Source organism: Ammodytes marinus, assembly GCF_949987685.1.
Source record: "Ammodytes marinus genome assembly, chromosome: 13".
NCBI classification, from domain to species: Eukaryota; Metazoa; Chordata; class Actinopteri; order Uranoscopiformes; family Ammodytidae; genus Ammodytes; species Ammodytes marinus.
The window spans coordinates 17,256,587-17,281,242 of NC_137217.1; the positions used below are offsets into that span (position 1 = coordinate 17,256,587).

The 24,656-nt window shown below is 42.0% G+C and overlaps 1 protein-coding gene across 2 annotated transcripts; it reads right to left on the reverse strand.

The window, feature by feature from the left end:
- Window positions 1-352: 352 nt before the first annotated feature.
- chn2 (chimerin 2) lies at window positions 353-24,432 on the reverse strand. 2 transcript variants are annotated; one of them, XM_080038939.1, is made up of 13 exons: window positions 23,829-24,432; window positions 16,373-16,411; window positions 14,592-14,647; window positions 12,333-12,364; window positions 11,940-12,053; window positions 11,526-11,796; window positions 6,488-6,571; window positions 5,351-5,435; window positions 3,247-3,420; window positions 2,631-2,708; window positions 2,323-2,460; window positions 2,119-2,224; window positions 353-1,623 (listed from the first exon to the last, which is right to left on the reverse strand). In XM_080038939.1, the coding sequence occupies exons 1-13, from the start codon at window positions 23,875-23,877 to the stop codon at window positions 1,452-1,454; spliced, it is 1,398 nt and encodes a 465-aa protein (XP_079895065.1). In that variant the 5' UTR covers window positions 23,878-24,432; the 3' UTR covers window positions 353-1,451. The 2 variants fall into 2 exon arrangements, with proteins under 2 accessions (XP_079895065.1, XP_079895066.1); XM_080038940.1 differs by lacking the exon at window positions 14,592-14,647.
- Between the last annotated feature and the right edge of the window lie 224 nt (window positions 24,433-24,656).

A 24,656-nucleotide genomic window follows, 5' to 3' on the forward strand; every position in this document is an offset into this window, starting at 1 on the left:
ATGCCCTGCTGAACAAACTTCCATGTAAAACTAAAGGAGTGGCAAGACAGAGATTGAATATTAGATAAGGCCTTCAGTGTAAAAATACCTGGCAAGTAAAAAAGCAATAGTTGGCACAAGATAAAAAAGAAAAAAGGTTGTCAACCATATTCTTGTGACTAAGCATGCTTCAGGCTATACTAAATCATTGCCAGCTTAGGGCTGGGCCTTTCTTCTGAATAAACCTCTGGCACAGCTAACACACTGTGTTAAGATTATGTGTACTGGAGACCAACACTGTGAGAATCAGGTCACACTACTTAAAACCTTTAATAAATCATCATTTGATAAATTACTTTTTTTAATTGCAACCGTCACAAAAATACATTTTGATAAAAATGAATTTGTTGAAAGGATTTACTCAATCACAACAAACCAAATGTGGAAGAAACATGCTCGGTACAGCTATATTATGGCTATTAACTTATATGGCATGGTGAAGTGAACGGCAGGTAAGGCTGCACCGAGCGATGTCACTGGCATATAAAAAGAAAAGAAAAATGGGCCCAGACAATGTTTTTCACTTGAAAATTTCCCAAACAAACAGAAATATTGCAAAAATGGCAACAACCATATGTCGAAAAGTTTCGCCCACATGGTACACAGTCTGCAAAATGAAATGTGAATTAAAATGACAGATGTTTGACCCCCCCTCCCCAATGTATTTCTCCCAAAACTGATGCATTGAAAATGAAAAGGGAAAATCCATTACCTGTTGATCTTCTGAGTTTTTTTCAGTTTTGTTTTTGGACATCAATTCAACAAACGTCATTCTCAACAGTATATATTATTGTGACAAAGGAACATGATGCAATGTAAAAGACAAAAATAAACATCTTTACAAAATAAATCTTTACACTTGTTGCAAAAAAGTGCTTCATGAGCGCACAATTGTCTCATTTCTCATATTTTAGTAAACACAGTTAATATATTGATCATTAAATGATCAGATTGTAATTAAAATTTTACCAGCGTTCCCATTAAAATCACAATATGCCAACATGTCATGTGGAAATGTCAACTTTGCGGCTGCCTTCAGTGTTTGTCATTCACTGATTGACAGGCAGATTTTACACACGCATTCATCATGACTGAGTCTACACCAGGTAGGTACAGTCTTTAAATTAAAGAGATGAGGGAACAGCACCGTAGGTAGTTAAAAATACTGGACCCTCTCTTGTTATAAAAATGATGGTCATGGCTGACTATGAGAAGCCAAAACGTACAGTAACAAGACATTGTTGACACTAAACCAACTTCAACGAAAACATGCGAGAAAGTAGAGTTTCAAGTTCCATTTGATTACAAACTATTTGGAAACTTCTTTAGAATCGATTCGGCTCTAATTTCCTCTTTGAAAATAATAAATAATCGTCCTTCGTTTCTGTAATAAGGCCTGCATGCCTCAGTCCTTAGAACAAGACGTCTTCATGCTCTATCATAAGCTGAATCACTAGTTTCTGCTGCCTCATGTCATTCAGGGTGGTCAAGGCATTCAGCTCCGGCGGTTGCATAAGTGTTGGACCAAAGACAATCCCCAGGTTCTCAGCATTCATTAAATTGTCCTTTCCGAATTGTGTTACCCTGTAAAACAATAAAAGAAAGAAGATGACTACTCTGGAAGGCAAACTGAATCGGGTGAAAGACAAAAACAAGCAAAAAACGTTTTTAACATATTTGAATGTGGTTTCCATTTTGGGTCATGAGGTGATTCACTTTAGGAAAATTAAATTCAAGAATAAGGGAGGTCATATTCTTTAACTCTTTTATTTTCAAAAAAATCCCATGAGAAAACAAAACTAATAATGTGCTAGCCAATCCCTCAATGCCTTTTGTCTTCTGAACTACATCTTTAACGACTTTTTCTTGTAATCTTTAAAAAGAATGTTACGAATGTAATTTTGTAAATTGTAAGTATTTTCCTGAAACAGTTCTTGCAAACATGCATGCACACGCAATACTCGCAATTAATTGTTCATTGGATTTGTAGCAATTATGAAAAATATAGAATGTTTCAAGCCTTATCCATTAAATTATATTACAGGTCCTTGTATTGACTTGCTGGGTGTATTAACCTACCTCTTTAGGTGAGCCATCAGGTAACGTAGCGTCTCATAGTGAGCTGGGGGGAGCTGCAGTAAACTCTCATGGATGGCCTCCAGACGGGATTCAGCATTTGGAATTTCTACATTACATCAGTAATACGATTAGTATCAGAGCGCCACAGGGTACCAGTAATTCAGCAATGACATGGAAAAAAGAACAGAGAAAAGGAGCACTTACTTGCAGCTTGAATAAATGTTGAGTACAAGTCAAACGTGATGATCGGAATGGGAAGATCTCGTAAGTAGAGCTTCAAAGCACCAGCAATGATATTGATGTCTGCATAGGCACTGGCACTGATGTCGGTCTTTTCACCATCTGATCACACACACAAGGAAATATAGAAATGCAATGTCATTTTTGCAAAGTAATGAACTATACTTTATTTGTGCTACTGCAGCGGATACAAGCACCTTATTTAAAACTATGAACCCGTGAACTAAAAACCTCAGAGGCCTAGATCCTTAAGAAATCTGTTGTCAACAAACCTCGGTCAAAGGAAAGCCTCACGTCCTCTATGTGCTCCGAGAAGCCAGACACTCGGTAGAGACCTTCGGAATTCATACCTGCAACAGAAAATTGAAAAGCTTGTCTCAGTTTTTTTTAAGTTATTTTTTTTTTGGGGGGGGGGGGGGGGGGGGGCATTTTCTTCTGTCCCCTCCTTCCCCTACCTACTCGTCTAAAATGTGGGCCTATGTTCTAACAAAAATGACCAATGAAATTTCTGATCATTGAAATCTACAAACTGCAGACTATTTAAATGTTTGATTTAAAGATGAAGTCAGCAATTCTGGAGAACGCTTTGTTTCCAATTTTAATACACAATTCAAGGCTCTGTAAACGGGCATGTTGCTAGCTATGGTGGGTCCCCATTGTTTACATGTCCCTTTGTTTACACACCCATTTACCTAAGCTGTGTATTAACAGCAGATTTGTTTTTCAAAGCACACAAATATGGACCGATAAGCGGATCATGAACAAGCTTTCTCCAGAAATACTGACTACACCATTAAGCATTCAATTAGCAAACTTTCTTATCCCATTTTCCTTTATCTGATGTGATTGATGGGGTTTGACGTGAAGACTGAAATAACTGAAATCTACCTCTCAGCTCTATCTCTTGAATGCACATGTCCACCACCATTGGTCGTGTGGTGTTGTGGGCTTTGACGAGCGTGGTGAGGTCACAGCTAAACACTTTCTTTATCCTGCGCAGGTCCGGCTGGCAGTCGCTGGGAACCAGTTTGGAGCACTGTTTGTGTACATTCAGCCCACAATCTAGAAGAGCAAAAAGGAGATTAACAGAAAGAGAGAGAGAAAGAGAGAGAAAAAGAGGGATTAGTTTCAGACTGATGATAACAGAACCAATTGCAGCAGGCTCAAGACAGCAGTTTGAAAAGGTTTCCCAGACTCGCTGATAAACAGCACTGTCTGATAGCAAAGCAGCAGCTAAGCTGTCTTGGTGCACTGCCGCAAAGGTACATAACAGCAGACATGGTAGCATGGGTAAGTGGGTAGGTGGGCGGCAGGGGGGTTCTTGTAGTATAAAGTCTCACCGAGTGTGCTTGACTGCCGTTTGTGTGAGAAGTACGCCTGTTTTTGTGGCAGCCGAAATGTTAAAGAGCCGTACTCATGGACAGACTGACTGACTGATATCATTTATCACAAAGACGTTTTTACTGCCTGATTGGCGTCAACGCTGGTTTGTTGAATGGGGTCTTCGCTCTGAGTCATCGCAAGCAGAGGGGGGGGGGACGGGGGGGGGGGGGGAGAGAGAGAGAGAGAGAGAGAGAGAGAGAACAAAGAAGTATCTCCTGTTTGCTATAGCACATGAGGTATCTGATGATACCAGTGTTTGCCTCTGGCTTATCAGCGTGGCAAGTGTCACAACAACAAACGCTCTGTTAAAGCAGAAAGCAGCCAAATCCACTGATGCGAACATCGGTTTCGTCTGTGCAGTCAGTGGATCTTGTGACCATGGAGGACTGGAAAAACATCCCCACTGAACGCCAATATGCCATCAATCACTTAGTTCTGCTGCTATATTTGGTCAACATGGCAGTATACCTGTACTATGCAACCGAAACATACGTGACAAGGCAGTAGCAGCCACAGGTCATACACTACTTGTGTAGCAGGGCTGTACAGTGCGACAGTTTTGATCGCATTTGCTACTGAAATTGATCACGTGCGATGATGAATACGAATCCTATCGCACTCGTGCGACAGGTTGATAATGAGGAGAGGCTGTCTTTGAAACACAGAGGAGAGATGCACAACACTGCTTAGAGGGCTCTACATTAACACTGCGGGTAAATGAGTCTTAGGCAAGTAAGTTATTAAGTCCACCCTCCACTTTGGCTGGTGAAAGATGTGTGCTCGGGATCTGTGCTCGTGCAACGATTCTAGGTATAAAAACTTCACGGCTGCATCTAGACCATATAGGCTTCAACGGCAATTGCCGGAAGGAGACGGCACATTACCGCAGTTAAGTTAGCGCGTGTACAAACAGAACATTTCCTGTGCGCCTTCACATTAAAAGCCTGTTACTAGCCAAACGTGAGTTGACTTTTATTTTGAAGCCGGTAAGAACAGGAAGTTAGCGCTTTTTTCTAGCTTGAAAGTCAACTCCTTCAGCTGCAGAGAACAGTCAACAGTAGCCTAGTTAAACAAAGTTTTAAATAAGCCACTGAAAAGCTACTCCCAACACATTCACAACAACCTATTTAATTTATCCTAAATTGTACCAATGTGTATACTTATTTATTTAATAGGCTATGTTTAATGTTTTAAAGTTTGGTTTTAATTAACAGAAGGACATTATAATAATAATACTGAATCAGCAAAAAATTGCAATTGGCAGGTTAGATTCTTTTTTCTAAATCAGTGCACCCCTATTCATTTTTCTACAATTATTACTGCACACACTAGGATATCATATTAATTGTGAATCTCAAATGAGACCAGGATGACATGCTCAAAGGTAATTAGAGCAAAATGCAAGGGTTAAGGTTATGCAAGTTTTCAATCATAGCCTACTTTGTGTGCTACCAAATTTATTTTTGTGCTACTGAATTTTTTTGCTTGCTAGCACCAGTGCTACCACCTAAAAAAATAAGCGTACAGCCCTGAGGCTTCTGTACTGACTTCTGAGACATTGTCTGTGTAATCTACAATGTGCGATTTTGATGCTGGAGTGTATAGTTACCTGAGCAGCGCACACCCTGGGCGATGAGGCCCCACATGAAATTGGCGCAGTACTCGCACCAGTGTGGCCCTCGAAAGGTGTGTACCTGAGGTTAGACATGACATGGTTAAATATACTATAAATATACACACACACACACACACACACACACACACACACTCCCATCACATGTTGCATGTCGTGGCTACATCCTCTCTAAAATTAAGACCCTCCCTTTTGATGTACTGGATAGAGTTTACACTGCTATCACAAGCTACAGTGGACAGGACCCCTCGCCAAAGAGGGCATTTGTATATACAAGGCAGATTAAAGGATTTACTACAATGTGTCTGGCATCTGCTCCCGGGCAATCGGATACATACAGGCAAGTAAGCATTCAGGTCAAAATAGCAGATGTGCACCCACAGTGCACCCTCAAAACACCTGAGTGCACACACACACACACACACACACACACACACACACACACACACACACACACACACACACACACACACACACACACACACACACACACACACACACACACACACACACACACACACACACACACACACACACACACACACACACACACACACACACACACACACACCGTCATTGGTACTTTGAATAGGTAGTATCCAACTGGTGAGTGAAGAGGGCATAAGGCAGGTGGGGAGTGGACGGTTTTTGTTCTGTTTCAAAAGGGGAGTGCACAAAAAAGCTGGGGGTCACTATAACCCGCCTGTTTACTGAAACCCAAGATGCAATTGCAAGAATGTTGTGGGGCCCAGAGGCAAAGTATCCCTAAATTCTCTTTTGTTTATGTAAAGAACCATATGTCTACTTTTCACAATGTACTAAGCTCTTACACTATCCGACCGAGAGTGGAAGACTCCTGCTATACTTTTCAAATCTATAACTTTTCCATAACAAATTCAGCAAAATCAACAAAGAGGAATATACAAGCTTCAATCAACGCTAATCAATGTAGTGCGCTGTTAATGGGTTGGGGTAAAGTGTGTCCATTAGCTCCCCTCAGTGCACATCGGGGTCAGCTGCACGTGTTCTCACCAAACAGCAAACACACACACACCTAAGAAGCCAAAACCCCCATGCATCTATCTTTTAAGCTCACCAAAAAACCTCGCTCACCTTGAAGTTGTGTATCTTCTCGTAGGAGCACTGCTTCTCCGGCGTGTCTTTCAAGGCACTCCGACGTGCCAGAGGTGAGGAGATCTGTGGACAGGAGGCCAACAGTTTAATAGGCTTCCACAGAAGGGTTCCCTTGCTCCCCAGTTTGACTCCCAGAGCCAGAGCCAGCAGCTGCTCCTGACGCTTCCTCTCCTGCCTTTTAGCCTTGTTGTGGGCCATCAACTTGTTTTCTTGGGCGTCCATGATGCCGGACTGGTCGGGAACTTCCCACAGACACTGCGTCTCCTCTGGGGAGAGATGTGGAGGGGGGACCTGGGTGGTGCTGTGGAGCCCCAGACGTTGCCGACAGCAGCCCAGAGCGGCAGACACGGCAGCCACACTCCACTCCCCTCTGACCCGGGAGGACTGATGATGGCAGCCGGCAAGACCCTGTTGATTTTGCATCTGGTGTGTGTGTGTGAGTCCAGTCAGTGGCAGCAACAGCAACAGCAGCCAGCAAGAGGAACAGGATCGGTAGTGGGCGGCCTGAGGGCAGGAGCGTGCCTCACACACAATGGCCCTCTTTCACACGCCCCAGAAAGGAGGGAGGGAGAGAGAGAGAGAGAGAGAGAGAGAGAACAGGGTCCCTGATAGAGGGGGGGGGGGCAGGAGGTTGAGAGATTGTGAGATTGTGAGGGTGGTCCGGCGCTGTCAGGACCGTTTCACACAGCTCAACAACTTTGTAAAAGCCAGATCAATGGTGCAGACGCTCTCTTTTGTGGCACAGAGCACACACTCCCATTAGCACTGCATGCCTTCCGGGCACACTCCACTTCACTTCACTTAACTGGAGATAATGCTCAACGTGCCAGCAGCTCTCTCTCAGTCAGTTGCTGGTTTCTCCTAAACGGGTCACTCACTCCACTGACTCAAATGAAGAACCCAACCCCAAGATTACTCTGGTCTGACAGAGCATGTGTGTGTGTGACTGTGTGTTCCTCGTAAATTCAGCAGATCTTGACCTTCTTCAGCTATGTCAGTCACCTCATGGGTGGAAATCCCCCCACGCACACACTGCCGTCCAGACTGAAGCTGCTAGACACTCCGATTGCAGACTACTCCCGCCAATCACCCAACATTTGTCTCAAGAAGACCAGCAGAGACAGACCATCAACTGGGATTGGCAAAGGGATTACTGCCATAATCCTTTACACAGGGAGTAATCCCACAGTGGCCAAATCCAAATAAAATCCCATAGAGGGCTTATTTGCAGGTCTGCAGAAATTTAGTTTTTTTTGCCAGTGGGGGGCTGTTGCTACGTTCATGCTGAATTTGTCCCCATTAGCTCTGCTTTTAAACCAGTGAACAGCAGCATCAGGCCCCCGTGCTTTTCTAATTAATCAAGAGGCTCCAGAACCGAGTTACACAAAGCTGACAGCAGGGCAGACTACATGCTAGGTAACAAATATCTGCGGATACAACTATTTTAAAGAACAGCTAAGCCCAAACATGGGCAGACAGACATAATGGAAAAAATAAGATGGAAAAAAAATGTATTGAACACAGGGAGGGAAGGTCAGGAAAAGCCACAAAGCATTTGATTTGTGATGATGAGAAGAGCTGGAGCAAAAGCAGGGTGGTGAAGCGGAGAGCAAAAGACCCCGAAGGGCAACTGCCAAGCTGAGATAAAATTAAAGGGATTGGCAGCTTACAGAGCCAGAGGAAAACTTAGAAGAAAAAAAAATGCGGTTGGCCTTATTGTAAAAGCTATTTTTTAGTCTGTTAGTTTTTCGACTCAGATGATGTAGGGGCAACAGTTGACTGTCCAGTAGCTGCAGGAGTGACAGGACAGGTGAAGAGATTTGTGATTGTGGTTGTGACATTCTTTGAAAAAAAGACCTACACATACCACACCATAATAATTCAGCTCTACAGCTATAAGTCTGAGGGGACAGATGAGTAATAGACCCCTTGGAGATATTTTAGCCTTGCGTGGCGAGACGGGGGGGGGGGGAATGTGGTCTTTGTCTGCAGGCAGATGGCTTCTTGTCTCTTAAAGAAGAGCTTGGAAGAAAAGGACACAAAAGGTGGTAACACAACAAGCTCTGCTTTCTTTTCAGTGGGCCAGGCTCTTTTATTTCTGCAAGGCTTTGTGAGAGCAGCTCAGCTGAGCGGACTCTGTTGTGAGCGAGCACTTGGAATCGCGGGGCAAACAGCACAGTGGGGGCTGACACAGTGAGACGGAGGGATATGACTACTATCCACATCACTGAACAAAACAGCCCTAACAACATCTCCAACAAAACAGAAAAATAGACATACTGTGAGGGGTGCAGCAGTCAAAGATAGCGGCCATTATTCCAAAATAGAAGAGATTGCCACTTTTGTCCTCAACAGCAACAGTGAAAATGTATCTATTTATCTATGTCTGAGGCAGGAAATAAATAGCCACTTCCACAAGTTTGAAAATGTTCACTTCACAATGCTGTGTGAAGGGCATTTTTTTATTTTTTTTACAACATAAATGTAAACGGGTAACAGTTTCTTTGGAAATCTTTCCAGGGCATGCGAAACCTGTCGAGATCAAACCAGCGTGGTTGGGAATATCAGGAGAAATGTGGCAGAGGGGTTTGGCCACTGAGCAAATTCCTGCACATGCAAAGAGGAGGAAACTCAGAAGGGCTGATCTACAAGTCAGAGTCAAGTATCCCCCACTTGCCTTCTAGGAGCATTTTTAATTGCACAAGAATTTGCAGCTACTGCAATAAATATGGCGGTATCAACCTGACACCGAGTAAATACACGTGAATGTTGACTATACAGTGTAGCTACTGTGGCTTCAGTGCCTCAGGGCGTGGCTGTTTTAACATGGTAAACATATAGTTCAAAAGGCAGCCACAGATTAGAGACATCGAGGCCCGGTCTCTGCATGCTGCACACAGATTTTTTTTTACGAGCAAAACGTTTTCTCCCTTCTCACTCTTTTTGAAGTGACTGACAGGTGGTTCTTGGTCTGAAAAAGCCTGCCAACATCACAGCTGTCACTGACTCAGATCCTCATGTACGCAATTTGGCAGGAGGAATATGAACACTGGTTTTGCAACAAACAAAAAAAGTGCAGAGATCACTGACAATTAGACATAAGGCTAGAGACGTGCCCCCAGAATTTCCACGCAAAATTGAGTTGGCGCTCCACAGGATTTCAAACGTCATAGCTGCAAATCAAAGTGCAACAGGGCTCAACACTGTTCAATAAAGCACTGTGTGTTAAGCAAACATAGGTCAGTCTGAATGTCTCAGAGCACTTGTGAGGGCAGCTCTCTCTTCCTACAGGTTGGGAGTGGCATATGTAGCACCAAGCTTATGTGTAATCACTACAAGTCAATGGGCTACTGACTGACCGACGGCCATTAGTAGGCTAGAAAACACTGCACCAATGGCTTGTGTCTCAAGTTACTAAACTAAACTGAAGACTGACATATTCATACTGCAACTGATGCTGCTGACAAGGCTGTCATGTGTCTGCCATTGACAAATCTGTCGAGCTGAAAAAAGCGAAAGGCTGACATCCCCCAAAGCAATAACTCTGGCCTTTAAGATGGCTGAGAAACACATAAAACATGCAGCTCCAAAAGCACACAAACAAAACAATAACAAAAGAGCCATGGAACCATTAATACTGTACATAAAAAGAGCTTGGTTTGAATCCAAGCTAAGTCACCAGGTCAATAAAAAAGGGGGTAATAAGACAAGATTGCCACCTAGTGGAAGGATAGTTACTGTGGGACTATTCTCCATGATACCTCATTGATAAATCATTCACAGACTTTGATCCGACAACGGCTCACGAATGCCAATGGATACAATGTGATATCTGTCCCGCCCAAGATCAGTGTGTCTGATATGCACGATGGGCCTTAACAGCCCCTGTCCCCATGGTCATTATTATTACTACCTTTCAGAGGACGCAGCAAAGCATGGAAGCACTGCCAGGGGCTACGGGGGACTAATTTACGTCTCACTCACAGGACAAAGTGTCCCGTCAGTGGCTCTCTCATCGTATTGGAAATGGACTGGAAGTGTTCAGCAGCATGGAAGTAGATCTAGATTATATACAGTGTCCGTCACAGAGGTGTGGAAAGTGTACCAGATCATTTACATGATGTACTGAGATGATGAAATAACTGAAGGTTTGAATGTTTTGCCTTAGTAAAATGAAGACATCTAATGGTGAAATAATAATGGCGTATAAGGTCTCTCAGGACTGTAGGTATATATGACTACAGATTTAAATTTAAATAGTTTTTAAGGGAAACAGCTTTTAATAACACATGAAAAACAGCTTGGTTTTGGTTGTATATTGATTTTTAAGTATATAAGGAGAACTTCGAAATGGCGACTGTTATTGTTGTAAGTAAAATTTTAGGGGGTAATTTGCATGCTTTGTCTAATAAACAGTCCAAAAACTCAAAGAGAATACATTTAAAGAAATAGTCTTGGAAATACGCCTGATTGTTTCCTAGCAGAGAGTTAAATGAGAGAATCGATATTGATCTGACAGAGATTGCCTGGCAACCTAATGTTGACAAAACTCAAGGAAATCCTAAATTAAGCTGTTTGGCGATAAAAGTATTGATCTACTCATCTAACTCTCTGCAAGAAAATAAATGAGCATGTTTCCCAGTATGTCAAATTAAGCCGACATAAAAACAGACAAGAGCAGCACTTATCTATTTCTTTTTAAAAATGTTGGGCATGTTTACTTTATTAAAGATTTGGAGAGACATAGATGAAATGGGGCAAAGAGGGGAAGACATGCAGAGACATGGATTCGAACCCGAACTACACCATGAGCGCCCCCCAAGAGCAGCACTTTTTGACAATGTTAGCATTCAATTCATTCAAACGTCAACCTGACTTCAGCTCTAGATAGAGAGCAGGTCGGCCGCACATCAGCATCCGTACAAAAAAAAGTACAGCATACTTTAAGTAGACGTTCAACACATGAATGTGTACAAACATGTATGACCATGTATTCCCTAACAGCCCTAAAACTCACCCTGTCGTCTCTCTGAAAGGTGACCCTGCGTGGTTCTGTGCGCCCGCGGCTCAGCCGGTGCACCGTCTTGTCCTTGAGCAGCGAGGTGTAGCCCAGGTGTTCGTAGATGGGGTTAGTGGTCATCTTGGCGATGTACTCCGCAGCCTTGGTCTCAATGTAGAGAGTGATGAGAGCGTCTGTCACCAGGTCGTGAACCGATTCAAACCTCTTCTCCCCAACAAAGTGTTTCCCATCGTAGAACAATCGGTAGTTGAGCGTCTGGTGCCCAAACCTGTTTGTTTGTTGTTCGATACAGAGACAAGGATGTTGGACAGAGGGAGTAAAAGAGGAGCAGAGGTTGAATCAGTTGAGTGGACAAACAGAAAGGGGTTCAATGTGTATGGGCAGAGATTATGTGTGTGTTGGTGTCGGTACCTTAAGGCCAAGGTGTGTGTCCCTGGCTGTCTTTGGCTCTCCCTGATGAGGTAAGCTCCCTCCAATCCCACCAGCAGCTCATCTGCATATTCTCGAGAGATAATGCCATGAAATCTGCAAAAAAAAAAATGCAATAGGTATGAACTCTTCCGCATGTCATTTTATCGTCAAGTAAACAGAGATTGACAATTCAGATGTTAAGCTCAGGCAAAGACGCACGCATGCACTCACGCATGCACACGCAACTCACACTTCTAAAACAAAACTAACTCACCCATCCACTTCAATAATAACCACTTATAAAGAAAGGCAGTAATACAAAATAAATAAAACCATTCTCTGCACAGTAACATTTGAAAAAAAAACAGATGACAGTAATCAAGTCAGACTCACTCTCTGCCGTAGTACTTGGGTCTGCTCTCCATCTGTAAGGCAGAAGGGGGACATATTGGCTGGAGCGATGTGATATGAAAGCTCAATTAAATGGCTCTGTGAATTGTTCTTGCAGCCTATGTGAAAAGATAAAGGACTCCACTCCGCGGGACAGATTACCTCCATATGTGCCCCAAGTCTATTCTCAGCTACCAAAACACATGAAGCCGAATCACACAGTGTGGAGATGGATTTAGAGGCAGAACCAGAAAGAAACGGCTTGTGATGGATGGCCAGCAGCAAATAATTAATATATAGTGTGTCACTGTGTCACACAAGGGTGTGTAGTGTGCCTGCATCACATATCAAAGTTTATGGTTCAAAATAAAAAACTTTACTCCTCTTTGGATATAAACAACGTCAAACATTATTAATAGTTTTAGATCCATTCTTATAACCTGATGTGATTGTTTGACCTTTTATTTTAAATAGGTGTGAACCAATCTGAATGAGCAAGCTCTCTTCCCATTAGCATTGACAGATGACAGGGTAGAATCACTTTGAAAACTCACAGTCACGATCCTATTGGATTGGATAATAAGTCAAGTGTCAATTTGTGCTTTGAATTAATGGGCAGCCACTAATCTCACAAAGCCAGCCTGCAAATTTCACTTTGCCCATCCCAGCGTGGCAAGACTCAAAATTGGACGAGACATGCATCACTTCAGTATGGCTTGACAGTTCTCTCTCGGTAAGAGCGGGTAACAAGTATAGTAGCTTGTTCCATTAGTTGTATTCACATAGCTGAAGGGAATATAGTGCCCGATGTCCATCTAAAGTGTTCCTGTCACTCGCACAGATGCTGTTCTTGCTGTAAACTGTTAGGTCTGTCTTAACACAATGGTCAGGTTGCATTATGAAAACTTAAACAAGGTAGTTCTTGCTTTAATCATGACCTATCTTTATACGTCAAATAAACCTTACTAATATGCTTCCAGTGTAAGAGATGGGGTACAACATCCACACTCATCTTTCTGTAGAAAAGTGTATTAAGCTTAGGCCTATCTGAAGCCAAAAATTAGACTTCAGCCATTCGAGTCAGACTAATTCAAGTGAATATCACCCACGGTTACACTCTTTTTAGCAAAAAATCCCCTCTTTTAAGACATACTTGAAAAGCTTGTGAACCTACCCTAACTTACCCAAGTATTTTAGATGAAAACATGCTATCTACATGACAAATTATTTCTATCTCCTTTATATCCTACACTACATTGTGCATTCAGAATACACCTGACTGAATGCACACACAAACCACTTGCCATGCCAATCAATGCTAAGTGTTCTGATGATGTCACATTTCTCCCAAACTCTCCACTACAACACATTCCTAAAAAAATCAATTGAAGGAAAAGATCAAGCCATGCTGTTGTAGGATCATGATTAATTTTATAAAGTCCACAGTACCACAGGGTTAAACCAGTGAGTCACTGTACCATAGGTTACTAATTGGTCTGGCTTCCAGCTGCCAGGCTCAATCAACCCCAGTGAATGTTACACAGAGTGAAAACTGTGTTTGCGAGATGCAGTGTGTCTGAGGTCTGGACAGTTTTTTTTTCCTAATAAGGGAAAATTGCCTTGGAGAAATGAATGGTGGTCAGCAAGTGGTTCGGTTTGCTAAGGTGCCTAGCCACATGTGGTAATGCTGTTGAACTTAGTATATTCATGTAACATATACGACATTATTACAGGGTGGTGCTCGCTCATTATTTGCACATGACAAGATTAACCCCCGGTTGAGATTTAATCAGAACCTGAGAAGTTCAATGTCACATCACATGACAAAAACTATTTTAATGGTCGTATTTCTTGCATCTGTCTTTTACTGAGCAAGCATTCCTTATCTTATCGTATTGCATGCATACAATATGCAAAAGAAATAAGTTAAATTATCTTTAGATATTTTGTGTGTGTGTTTTCTTTATTTGAACCCTAAACAATCATGTAAATGAAAGAATTAAGTCAATGAATGATGCATTTGATAGAACTAATCAATAGCTGTGTAAATAATCCACCAATTGGTTGATTATTATTTTCAACTGAAAAAACAAATCTGCTGTCTTTTGTAGTAGCCATGTAGTTTTTCTTGGTTGATTCTGGTGACTCTCTGTTGCTTTCTGGCTATTTACTGGCATTGGCTATTATATTCATATCTCACTAACTAAATGGTTAATGCAAAAGTGTAAAACTAATCCTTTGAGCCCAGTACAATGTACTGACCTCCTGAGGACATGTGATCCTCTTTGGTCTCGGGGATTCCTGCTGTAGCTGGTACACTGTTAAGAGAAACACATGCATGTTAATTGATGCACTCTGGCTCCTTCATGTGACCATTCACAGTTCAATTAAAGTTGTTATAACACACATATTGTAGACGTGTTACCAAACACAATAACCCCGAAACACACTTAAGATGAAGGAAGCCAAATGATGATGCTGTGCGACTTTTAGAGACTCTAATGGACATCAAAACAGCATTTAGTACCACTTCTGACTGCGGCTCTCACTCAGAGCAAAGGTAACAAGGTAGAAAAAGGAGCCATTGGTTTATTAATGCAAGGCTAAACAGTCAGTGGAATACATAATGACAGGAGCTAATATAGCTGTGATGCATTTGTGAATTTGTGATGAAGACCTGTCATGCACTCACCTAATGTGCAACTACACACGCTCAATATCCCTTTTGACTGGAAAAAACTAAAACATATCTACACTTATGAATACAAATACATGCAGCAAATCCATGCTTCTCTGCAGTATTGGGCAGATGAGTGATCACCATAAACACATCAGCAGCCTCGCAGAATAAGTACATTACAATTAGTGATCAAACAGTGAGAGAGGCCATCAAAGGCTGCTGCTGTTTCAGCTGTCTCGCGGGACAGAAGTATTTCCACAACAGAAGAATACGTTAATATGTCTAGAGCTAAGGATTCTCTTTTATTTGAAAAACTGGCATATTCCTAAAACAGGAATCTATATAAAAAACTATACTGTTTCATACTGTAATGCATGCGGCTCCAAGGCAGTAATTAACCCTGTGAGATGTGGTATAGGGACTGAAGGCTGTAAGAGTGTCCTCATTTAACAACCGGTGGCACAGCAAAGAAATCGCTGTGTGAGGTTACGTAAAGTCTTCACCGAGACAGATTCTCCAGGCAGGGGAAGGGAGATTCCTGACTGAATTTTCATGTTTTTTTGTCAAGCCGATTTAAGCCAACCTGGAAGATCTGGACTAGGGATGGCCATTTAGAATTTTTTCTTTAACCGGTTAACCACAAGAATTAACGGTTATTAACCGGTTAACCGTTTAATAACATCCCTAATCTGGACATCATCCATTCCTGTGACATACTGGGCTCTAAAAATACCACAGCAGAGGACCAGCGAAAGTCAGGAGAAGATGGACGACTTCAGAAAAAACTGCATTATTTGGGAAAAATTATACAGGAAAAAATGTATATAAAAGGCAAAGCTATAAACCATAATTAGTTCTCTGTAAACACTTTAGGGACGGACCCAGTTTCTTTCCAGCAGTACATTTCTGCTTTAAAACAAATGCATCACAGATATAATCCGCAGAGTCAAGCCATTTTTTTCTCTTCCACATGGCAAAAAAACATTGTATAATGAGGTGGGTGTTCTGAGGCCCCCATTTCAGCTGAGCCTCCTCTGCAGGTAGAAAATCATATTTTCCCCTGTGACGATAACCTATTTTAGTCAGGCATCCGCTGCTTTGCATTTGTGCATGTGTGAATGGGTTGTGTGGGTTGAGTGTGTGTGTCCCTTTTGTGCATGTGTGCATTAGCTTTTTGGAACCGGCAGTGTATCGAATTGTACCATGTAGAGCGAAACCCTACTTCTCCATGGATAGAAAAATGTCCCTTTGTTATTTATAGATCAAGTCAATGCGCTTTTATTTAGAGAAACACACTCAAAAAAAGGCCAAAGTCAGGTTAAAACATAGCTAATAAGCGACAAAAAATTAATTCATTACTCACAGTAGGACTTCCATATGGGTGGTTGGTAATCCTCAGGGTCTGTAACAAACAAACAAACAAACAATAAAGTAGATTTCTGTTAGGAACTGTTAGTAGACTGTTCCCTGTTTTCTCTCATTAAAAACCAAATTTTTGTACTGAGACTGTGAGCCCTTCACCCCAGTTATGTTTATCTCTCTGTTATAACTATGTATATGGCTTCACACTGGGCACCTGCCTCTTGAGATGCACATGTGAATACACTTCCAATCAGTGCATCTGCTTCAAGTGCAATCAATACAGATGTCCACTTTCTGCTAAGCATCGTGTCGGCACACACCTGATCTATATTAAACGCCAGTCACACACACACACACACACACACACACACACACACACACACACACACACACACACACACACACACACACACACACACACACACACACACACACACACACACACACACACACACACACACACACACACACACACACACACACACACACACACACACACACACACACACACACACACACACACACACACACACACACACACACACACACACACACACACACACACACACACACACACACACACACACACACACACACACACACACACACACACACACACACACACACACAATAAATGGAAAAACATAACATTACGACCTTTCGCCACCCACAGGAAGACTTTCCTCTGGGAAATAAGCCGTCTGATTTATGACAATGCGAACATGCTGCTGGAATATATGATGGAGTGTGCCGTTATATTAGCTTGATAAGACTTAAGAGAGGTGATGAAGTTAACGCCTTGCCTAATTTACTGTAGTACCCACAGGATAAAGTAATGACTTGTACTAAAACGTGTCACTAAATGAATCAAGAAATGGGGCACAATTTGCTATTGTAATAAAAAATGTCAGGCCCTCATTATGACATAATGGTGCAGCATATTTTTTACCCATAATGCTATACTGATCCACATCTCCACAACACATCAATTACAAAGAGTTGAGGAAGGCCAAGAGATGTGGTTAAAAGTCTTGCAAACAAATACATTTGAGAATTTCTCATGTCAAGCTACTATTTCTGAGGTCAAGCACAAACCAATAGACCCAAAATACTGACGTCTCTTCTGTATTATGTTAAAACAACCTATAATCACATTCATTTGAAGGTAATGGGAGCCATTACATTGCAATTTTTCCTGTTAACTCGTCAGTTGGCACATGGTACAAACAACTGACCCATTTACAGAAGTAACAGCAATTGCTTCACGCCAGTATCCCTTACGCAGTGATGTGCCAGAAAGACCCGATCACGTCACTCATTGGGGTCTGCGTCCATCACAAAAGCAGATGAGACTGCATGCCAAATGCACAAAGAGGCCGCTGCCTTGCGACAATTAATGATTCATTCCCCCAGTGCAATAACTCTCATTGAACTCTCAGCGCTGATTCTGAAAGACTCTCTATTGACTGTGTGAATAATGAATCATGTTGGTCCAGAAGATACATGTTCTTCATTTCATTCCTCTGCACTCATCAGAGCCACACCTCTCTGGCCAGAGGGAAAGACATACAACACACCTGCATGGGCGTGTAAACCAGTGAGCACTTGTTGGATGTGGGCATTGAGATACTGGCAGCAGAATTGTGAAACTGAAATGGCATCTATGTGAAAAACTGCATCACTAGTTTTCTTTGGAACCGCATAAAGTCCCTGCAAATTATTGTCCTATACAGTATACTCCAATTGTTTGACTGATGACACTTAAATTGTAGGCAATCCAAGTATTTCCTTCATGCTGCTTTTAGGATTTTGACTGGAGTCTGGTTACTCATCATTGCTTTTAATCATAACAGCAAGGTTACTTTTGGGAAAACAACCTAATTAATTACACTGGCAAGACGTGCAAAGAGGTGCATATGATCAAATGCTGAATTTGCTGAATTATGTAAATGATGACGAAGCAGCTCCACTGTGAATTGAAGTGGATGTTTCTGGAAGCGAATGTTGTTGCTTGAGCCCCACAGAATGTCTGCCTCCGAATATAAATATACAGGCTTCAGACTCCCGTTTGCTGCTGTTTGGCCAAGCTGACATGGAAAATGTATTGTGCTGCCGTTGAAGCTTTGTCACTGTATATTGCACTGGCAATATTTTGAAAGATTTATCCCACTGCGGCTTGTTTAAGGAATGTGATTTCTTTTGGTTGGCTGCCAAATATTCTCTTTTCAATCTGATTCTTTTTAATGATGAATGGCATTTTAAGTCTGGAATCCAGAGCAGCAGCTTCAGCTCAGGAAAACACAGCTCTTAAGGGTCGATTCTGCTGCAAACACTGGCACAGACATACACACTTGTGCAAATGCATTAGGCCAAGCTGCACATGCCCACTCTCAGGCAAACACCCAGATATGAGCAAGCGGCCACGTAAACATACATCAAAAAGGTACATCAAAAAGATTGCCTTAGTAGCTCGGAGTTAATGCAGTGTCTGATGATAAGGGAGAATTTAAAATTCTGGAGCAGCCGGTGGGCTCTTTCCCCAAAGAAACAGCTATTAATTGTGTTGCACTCCATTACACAGCCGCCAAAGGCATTCAATAAGATAATTACCGGTGGGTGTTTGCTTTGGTGTCAAAAAGAATAAGTGATGAATAAGGATGCCTAAACTTTTTATCCCCGGAGATAAAGTCTGCTGTGTAGAGTTTGTGCACATGCAAAAAAAATTAAAAAAATAAATCCACTTCAGCTTCAGCACATAAAACAACTTGTGCTGCGGTATAACAATTACATGGCTGACAACAGCCTGACAAGTTTATGATTTGTGCAGAATTGTGTTAGACATCTCTCATTTTAGTTAGAAAAGGAAATGTCACATAAAAAAGGTGCAAATCCAGCTATAGAATATATATCCACCAAAACCACAAAACACCAGCAAGAGTGTAAGTGACTGCTTGGTGTAATGTTACAAGGCTAGTTATTTGTTGCATGTGGATAGTGAGTCTGTAGTATACAGTCGTACTATAGATTGGATCATGCTTCACTTGCCCTTTCCCAAAAACAGAGATTGATTGGTGGTTGTGTATTGTACATTTAAGCAGGGCTGCTTGCTTCCTTTACAGGCCGCCAACAGCCAGGTAAACGTATTGACATAACAGAATACAGATCATCTTCAGGGCTTACTTTTGACTACCTGAAATGCTCAGCACATGATACCATGGATTTCTCTCCCAAGCTGCATTGTGCCAAAGGGAAAGAATATGAAAATGACTGAAACACCAGGATATATTGGACACAGTTAGTGGGCAGATTTTCGTGTAACACTGCAGACAGAAATCTTATCACATAATATACCTTGATACCATAAAAGCCTTGAGTCGTTTTTCTATTTTTCAGCACTTCAAATCTTCAGCGGATACATTTTTTTTGACAATATGTAAGGAAGATCAATACAAGAAAATGTATTCTGGACTTGAGAGAAAGAACATCTATCCTCATCGCTGCTCTCTTTAGTGGTAACCAATTAATATTGGATATGACTTCAAGGTGCGCCTGCAAACACATCAAATGCTTCCTTGCAAGTTGCACAGCTGTCGCTGCATAATCTTCACCTGCGTATTCTATTTACATGCCATTAACATGTCTATCCTAGCAGACATCTCATCCATGCTGGGTTCGTGCTGTATGACTGAGTGGCTTAAGGAGTTTTTGGTTTTGCTTTTGCATTGGTGCATGTCTAATCTTTTTCTCATTTACAGGCAAGATCATTGTCTCTTCCAGTGACATGAGGGTCATTGTTATTGTAACATTAGGAAGCAAAGATGATGATGACCAAGTTGGTATTGCTGATATTTCTTGCTGCCTTTTCGCTGTGTTAATCAAAGGTCACCTATAATGAAAAATGCACTTTTTAGACCCTAGTGGGTCTACACTACAGACTCCCAACATATGAAAAAAACAACCCTCTCTTTTTTCTCCAACTTTCTGAAAACCTGTGTTCAAAAACCCCACTCAGATTTCTCTTCACAACCCCCCATTATCAACCTAATTTAGCAGCACTACCTCTACCTGTGATAAGCACACCCACCCCAGTGCCAATCAGAGCAGCCTGGGCTTTTTGGAAGGTGGGGCTTAAGTGTTTCAGGCTTGGCTGAAAGAGAAGATTCAGCAATGGCACTGTGATTTATAAAAGGGTTTTTTTGACACTACAACATGCAAACTATTTCTAGTAGCAATACAAATTTGAAATTTGAAACAGAAAATTTGCAGAATATGTGACCTTGAATAGTTTTTTTTATGCTCTTCTAGAATTGAACATGTCATAATTTAGAAAAGCTTAAAAATAAAAAGGTCCACAGGCTGCTGTTTAAGTGATTGAACATTGGGTTATATGTAGTGGACTCTACTGAGCTCATTTGTGAAAAGTAATTAGAACCTTGTTGCTGTTATTCCATTTTCCATACTCAGGTTTCCTTGAGAAAGGATTGCTTCCTGCCAAGATCTACCATTCTTTCTTCAAATAAGGTAAGATTTCTGTAATCTTAATTGACTGTTAAATGATATTGTATGAAATCCTAGTTTCAAAACTGTGTTCTACACACACACACACACACACACACACACACACACACACACACACACACACACACACACACACACACACACACACACACACACACACACACACACACACACACACACACACACACACACACACACACACACACACACACACACACACACACACACACACACACACACACACACAGTGTCAGTAGGAAGCAGCAGAACTGCAGCAGGGAGACCATCTGTGTAGTATACTTGTCCAAAACGAGCATGTCAGCACTGCCTTATAGTGCTTACCACATAATATGTGACAGGTAAGAGGGTGGCTCTCTGGACTGTGTTTTGATGCTAACAAGATTTGTACACGAGTTTAATTGAGGTAAAAAGTGAAATCTAGTAATCTCATCCAGAATTACATTTTGGTCTGCCACTGTACAGCTGTAACTACAATACCTGGGGGATGAACTTCTCTATTGTGCCTGTAAAAACATGCAGATAATGACAAAAAAGTTGACACAAATCCAGTCCTACATGACTTACATGGGTAAGGAGGACAAGCAAGAAATTCTGCAGCATCCGCCAGCTACATGTACAGGATCGGGTTGAGCCTTTCTCTAAAATACACCGCTAACTCTGCCTTCCTGACCAATTTCGTAATTTAAAAAGGCCCGGAGCTGAAGGCATACTTGCATGCACCATCCCTGCATTTATTTTCAAAGCTTCATTTCCTGGAGCCAATGGTGTGCTTCTGGTACTGCAGTCCATGCTTACATGCCCGCCTGTGCCAAGAATGTGTAGGAATCTTCCTGTTCAAGTGAGGAATTGTCTTTCTAGGCAAAGGAAGAGATTGCAACATACTGTCTTGTCTGGTGCAATCGTGTTGCAATCCTTTCAGTTTGTCTGTCATCCTATTTTGACTGCCATCGAAAATGTAAAGGTTCATCTGCTAGCTAGTTTTCACCTATGTATTAAAGCTACAGTTACGGATGGTGTGTGTATGTAATGCAGACCACACATCATGGGGCCAGTTGGCAACATTGTTCCTCTACACATCAATCATGTGAATCAATTATCACTATCATGGATCAGTACAAAAGCTGTCATCTGTGACATTCTGATTTGTTCACAACAAGTTGGATGAACTTTATGTACACACTCTCCCCTAACATAACAACCTCCAGGCAAGATAACCAGATAGATAGACTTATCATTGGAAGCAGCTGAAATAACTACACCATGAGCACTTTTCTTTGCAGGCAGAACATGCAGCCTAATTTGGAGCATAAAATTGGGCTGAGAGATTCCTTTTGGAGTCATATGCCTCATAGACAAGACTATTCAAATGTTGTGTCTGACTGCCAAAGAGCCTCGGCATGAAAATAATAATACCCTTGTGACAACCACTCCATCCCTGGCAGCAGCGCAGCTTGTAACCTCTGATAATTATATTGAGAGCCCGGCAGTAATGACAACCCTCCCATGCCACAGAAAGAAGAGACTTTCCTCTTAAAGCAGCAGTGGTCAAACAGTAAATCCACTGCTTTCTGAAACACACACACATGAGATAATGCCTTGTGAAGCATGCGGTTACCGCAGGCTATATCAGCTTGGAAAACGGCAGCCTGTCCCTCCCATTGGGCAATACCTTGGCAAATGTGACTGCTGTGCGGTGGGGATGATGCAGAGAGAGTAAGAAAGTAAAAAAAAAACAGTGTGTTAGGCCTACACCATAGCCCTGTAATAAACCTATACCTTTGCAGTGAGCTCTTTTTTTGAGGAGTAACTCTTTGTGGTACAGTGCTCAATTATTGGTATAACCAGCAGAGCACTCAGCCTGGTTTTGTAAACAGCCTCTCCCTCCCCGTGTCACACATACGCCTCTGGCTGCTGGTGGAGCTTCCACATCAAACAGCAGTGTCTGTGATAGTGGAGTTTGTACTTTACACCCCTGGCAAACACCAGCAATGCGCTTCATCAGCACATGCTGGGAATCTGGGATATACACTGAGACAAGCATGGAGCTGCTACTTCATTCTGGTCTTGTTTGAACAACTGCTGCTGCTGCTAACCCACTTTCTGTTCTGACTCTGCATTAAAAAAAGGAAAGCTTAAATTCAAATTTTCACAAACACATAATAGGAGCTAATCACTGAGCTAGGCCTATACCTCATCATTATACGCAGGCCGGGGGATTTGAGTTGAGTTTTCTGCACACTGTATCCCTGTAACATTTTATATTCTTAGGACCATAGTAGGCTATATTAGGATATATTTTTACAATGTCAGAAAATGTCCTAGGCTTTTGGAAAATGGTTTATTACACAGGCCAAAGATAATCCTTAAAGCCAGCCAAGTGGAAAGTCAGTAAAAGGAATTATGGAGATGATTGGCAAACTAATGATAACATCCAGAAACCTAAGGTCAGACTGACGGCATGTCACATTAAAATCCCTTTGCAGGCAAAACCCGCTCCCTCTCTTTTGTCACCACTGCGTCCAGACATAACAGATGGTGCTGTGATGCTTCTCACCCCACGCTTCTCATTTAATCCTAAATCACAGTAGCCACTGCAATAACATAGGGTTTCATGTTAACACACGTGGGATGCAGATGAAGAAATATAAAGATGTCTAGTAATGTGTTTACAGTGAGCACATGTTATTGATGGCAAATTCATGAAGATAAAGTTTGATATAAGCCTAATTAAAGCATAGCTTATACATTCTTAAAAGCAGACCGTCATGCACAATTAAAAACTCTTCCACAAATGAATTCATATTATTATTATTATTATTATTATTATTATTATTATTATTATTATTATTATTATTATTGATTTTATTTTGAGCGCAATGCTCCAGTGTCTAGTTTGAGTCTGGGTTACGTGAACTCACCAGAGGACAGAGATGAACCTGAAAGGCTTGAGTTACTGGATGCTGCCATCCCAACCCGTTTCACGGCGCGGTCACTCCCGTTTGGCCAAGGTGCGCTCGCAGCAGCTCGTCCCCGGCGGTGCCTCCATTTCACTCACACGCAAATGTAATTCACCTTTGGCGACTCTGCCACAGACTACTTCATCATGTCTCGTCCCCACTCCACCACCACCCGTCTGTCTGTGTGAATCCGCCGATCCTTCCGTTCCTTCGGCTCGCTGTGCTGTGCGCCTTGGTGTGGCGCTCACGCTGCCGCATACGATGAAGGTGCCGCCACAGATTAAAAAAAATTGTCAATACACGCTACAGGAAAATTCACCGCGGATCACTTTCTCCGATTGATTCTTCACACAAAATCTGTAGGAGTCTAGATGTTTGCCATGTGGCGATCATCAATGGTTTTCCATGTGCCACTTTAAGGACTGTTATAAAAACACAGGGCTACACTGCAGCGCATGTAGACGCGCCTTCTTAAAGTGAAAGTTTGGAGCACGGTTGCCAGATGTAAGCAATAGCAATCCCGACTGCAAAGAGAGAGAGAGAGAGAGAGAGAGAGAGAGAGGCCCGGCAGGAACAATCGACTTTCAGTTATGTTTGCATAATCCAAAGCAGACCCGCGGTTATATGAGATTCGTGCAGAGGCCCAACTGGCTAAACCACATTATTCCAGCTTTGGCACTGCATATTTTCACCAGTCATGTTTTGTCATGTTATGAAGAAGGAGCCAGAATGAATGTTAGTGTTTTTTTGCGCCATCTGGTGGGGACGCTGTCCCAATTAAGCCTATCG

Excerpts from the sequence above, each read along its gene's own strand:
- chn2 (XM_080038939.1), bottom strand. The coding sequence starts at position 23,877 with ATGGCAGCATCCAGTAACTCAAGCCTTTCAGGTTCATCTCTGTCCTCT. Across the intron at positions 11,797-11,939 it reads ACACACACCTTGGCCTTAAG|GTTTGGGCACCAGACGCTCA; the intron begins GTACCGACACCA and ends ACAAACAAACAG. Across the intron at positions 2,225-2,322 it reads AACATTTATTCAAGCTGCAA|AAATTCCAAATGCTGAATCC; the intron begins GTAAGTGCTCCT and ends GATGTAATGTAG.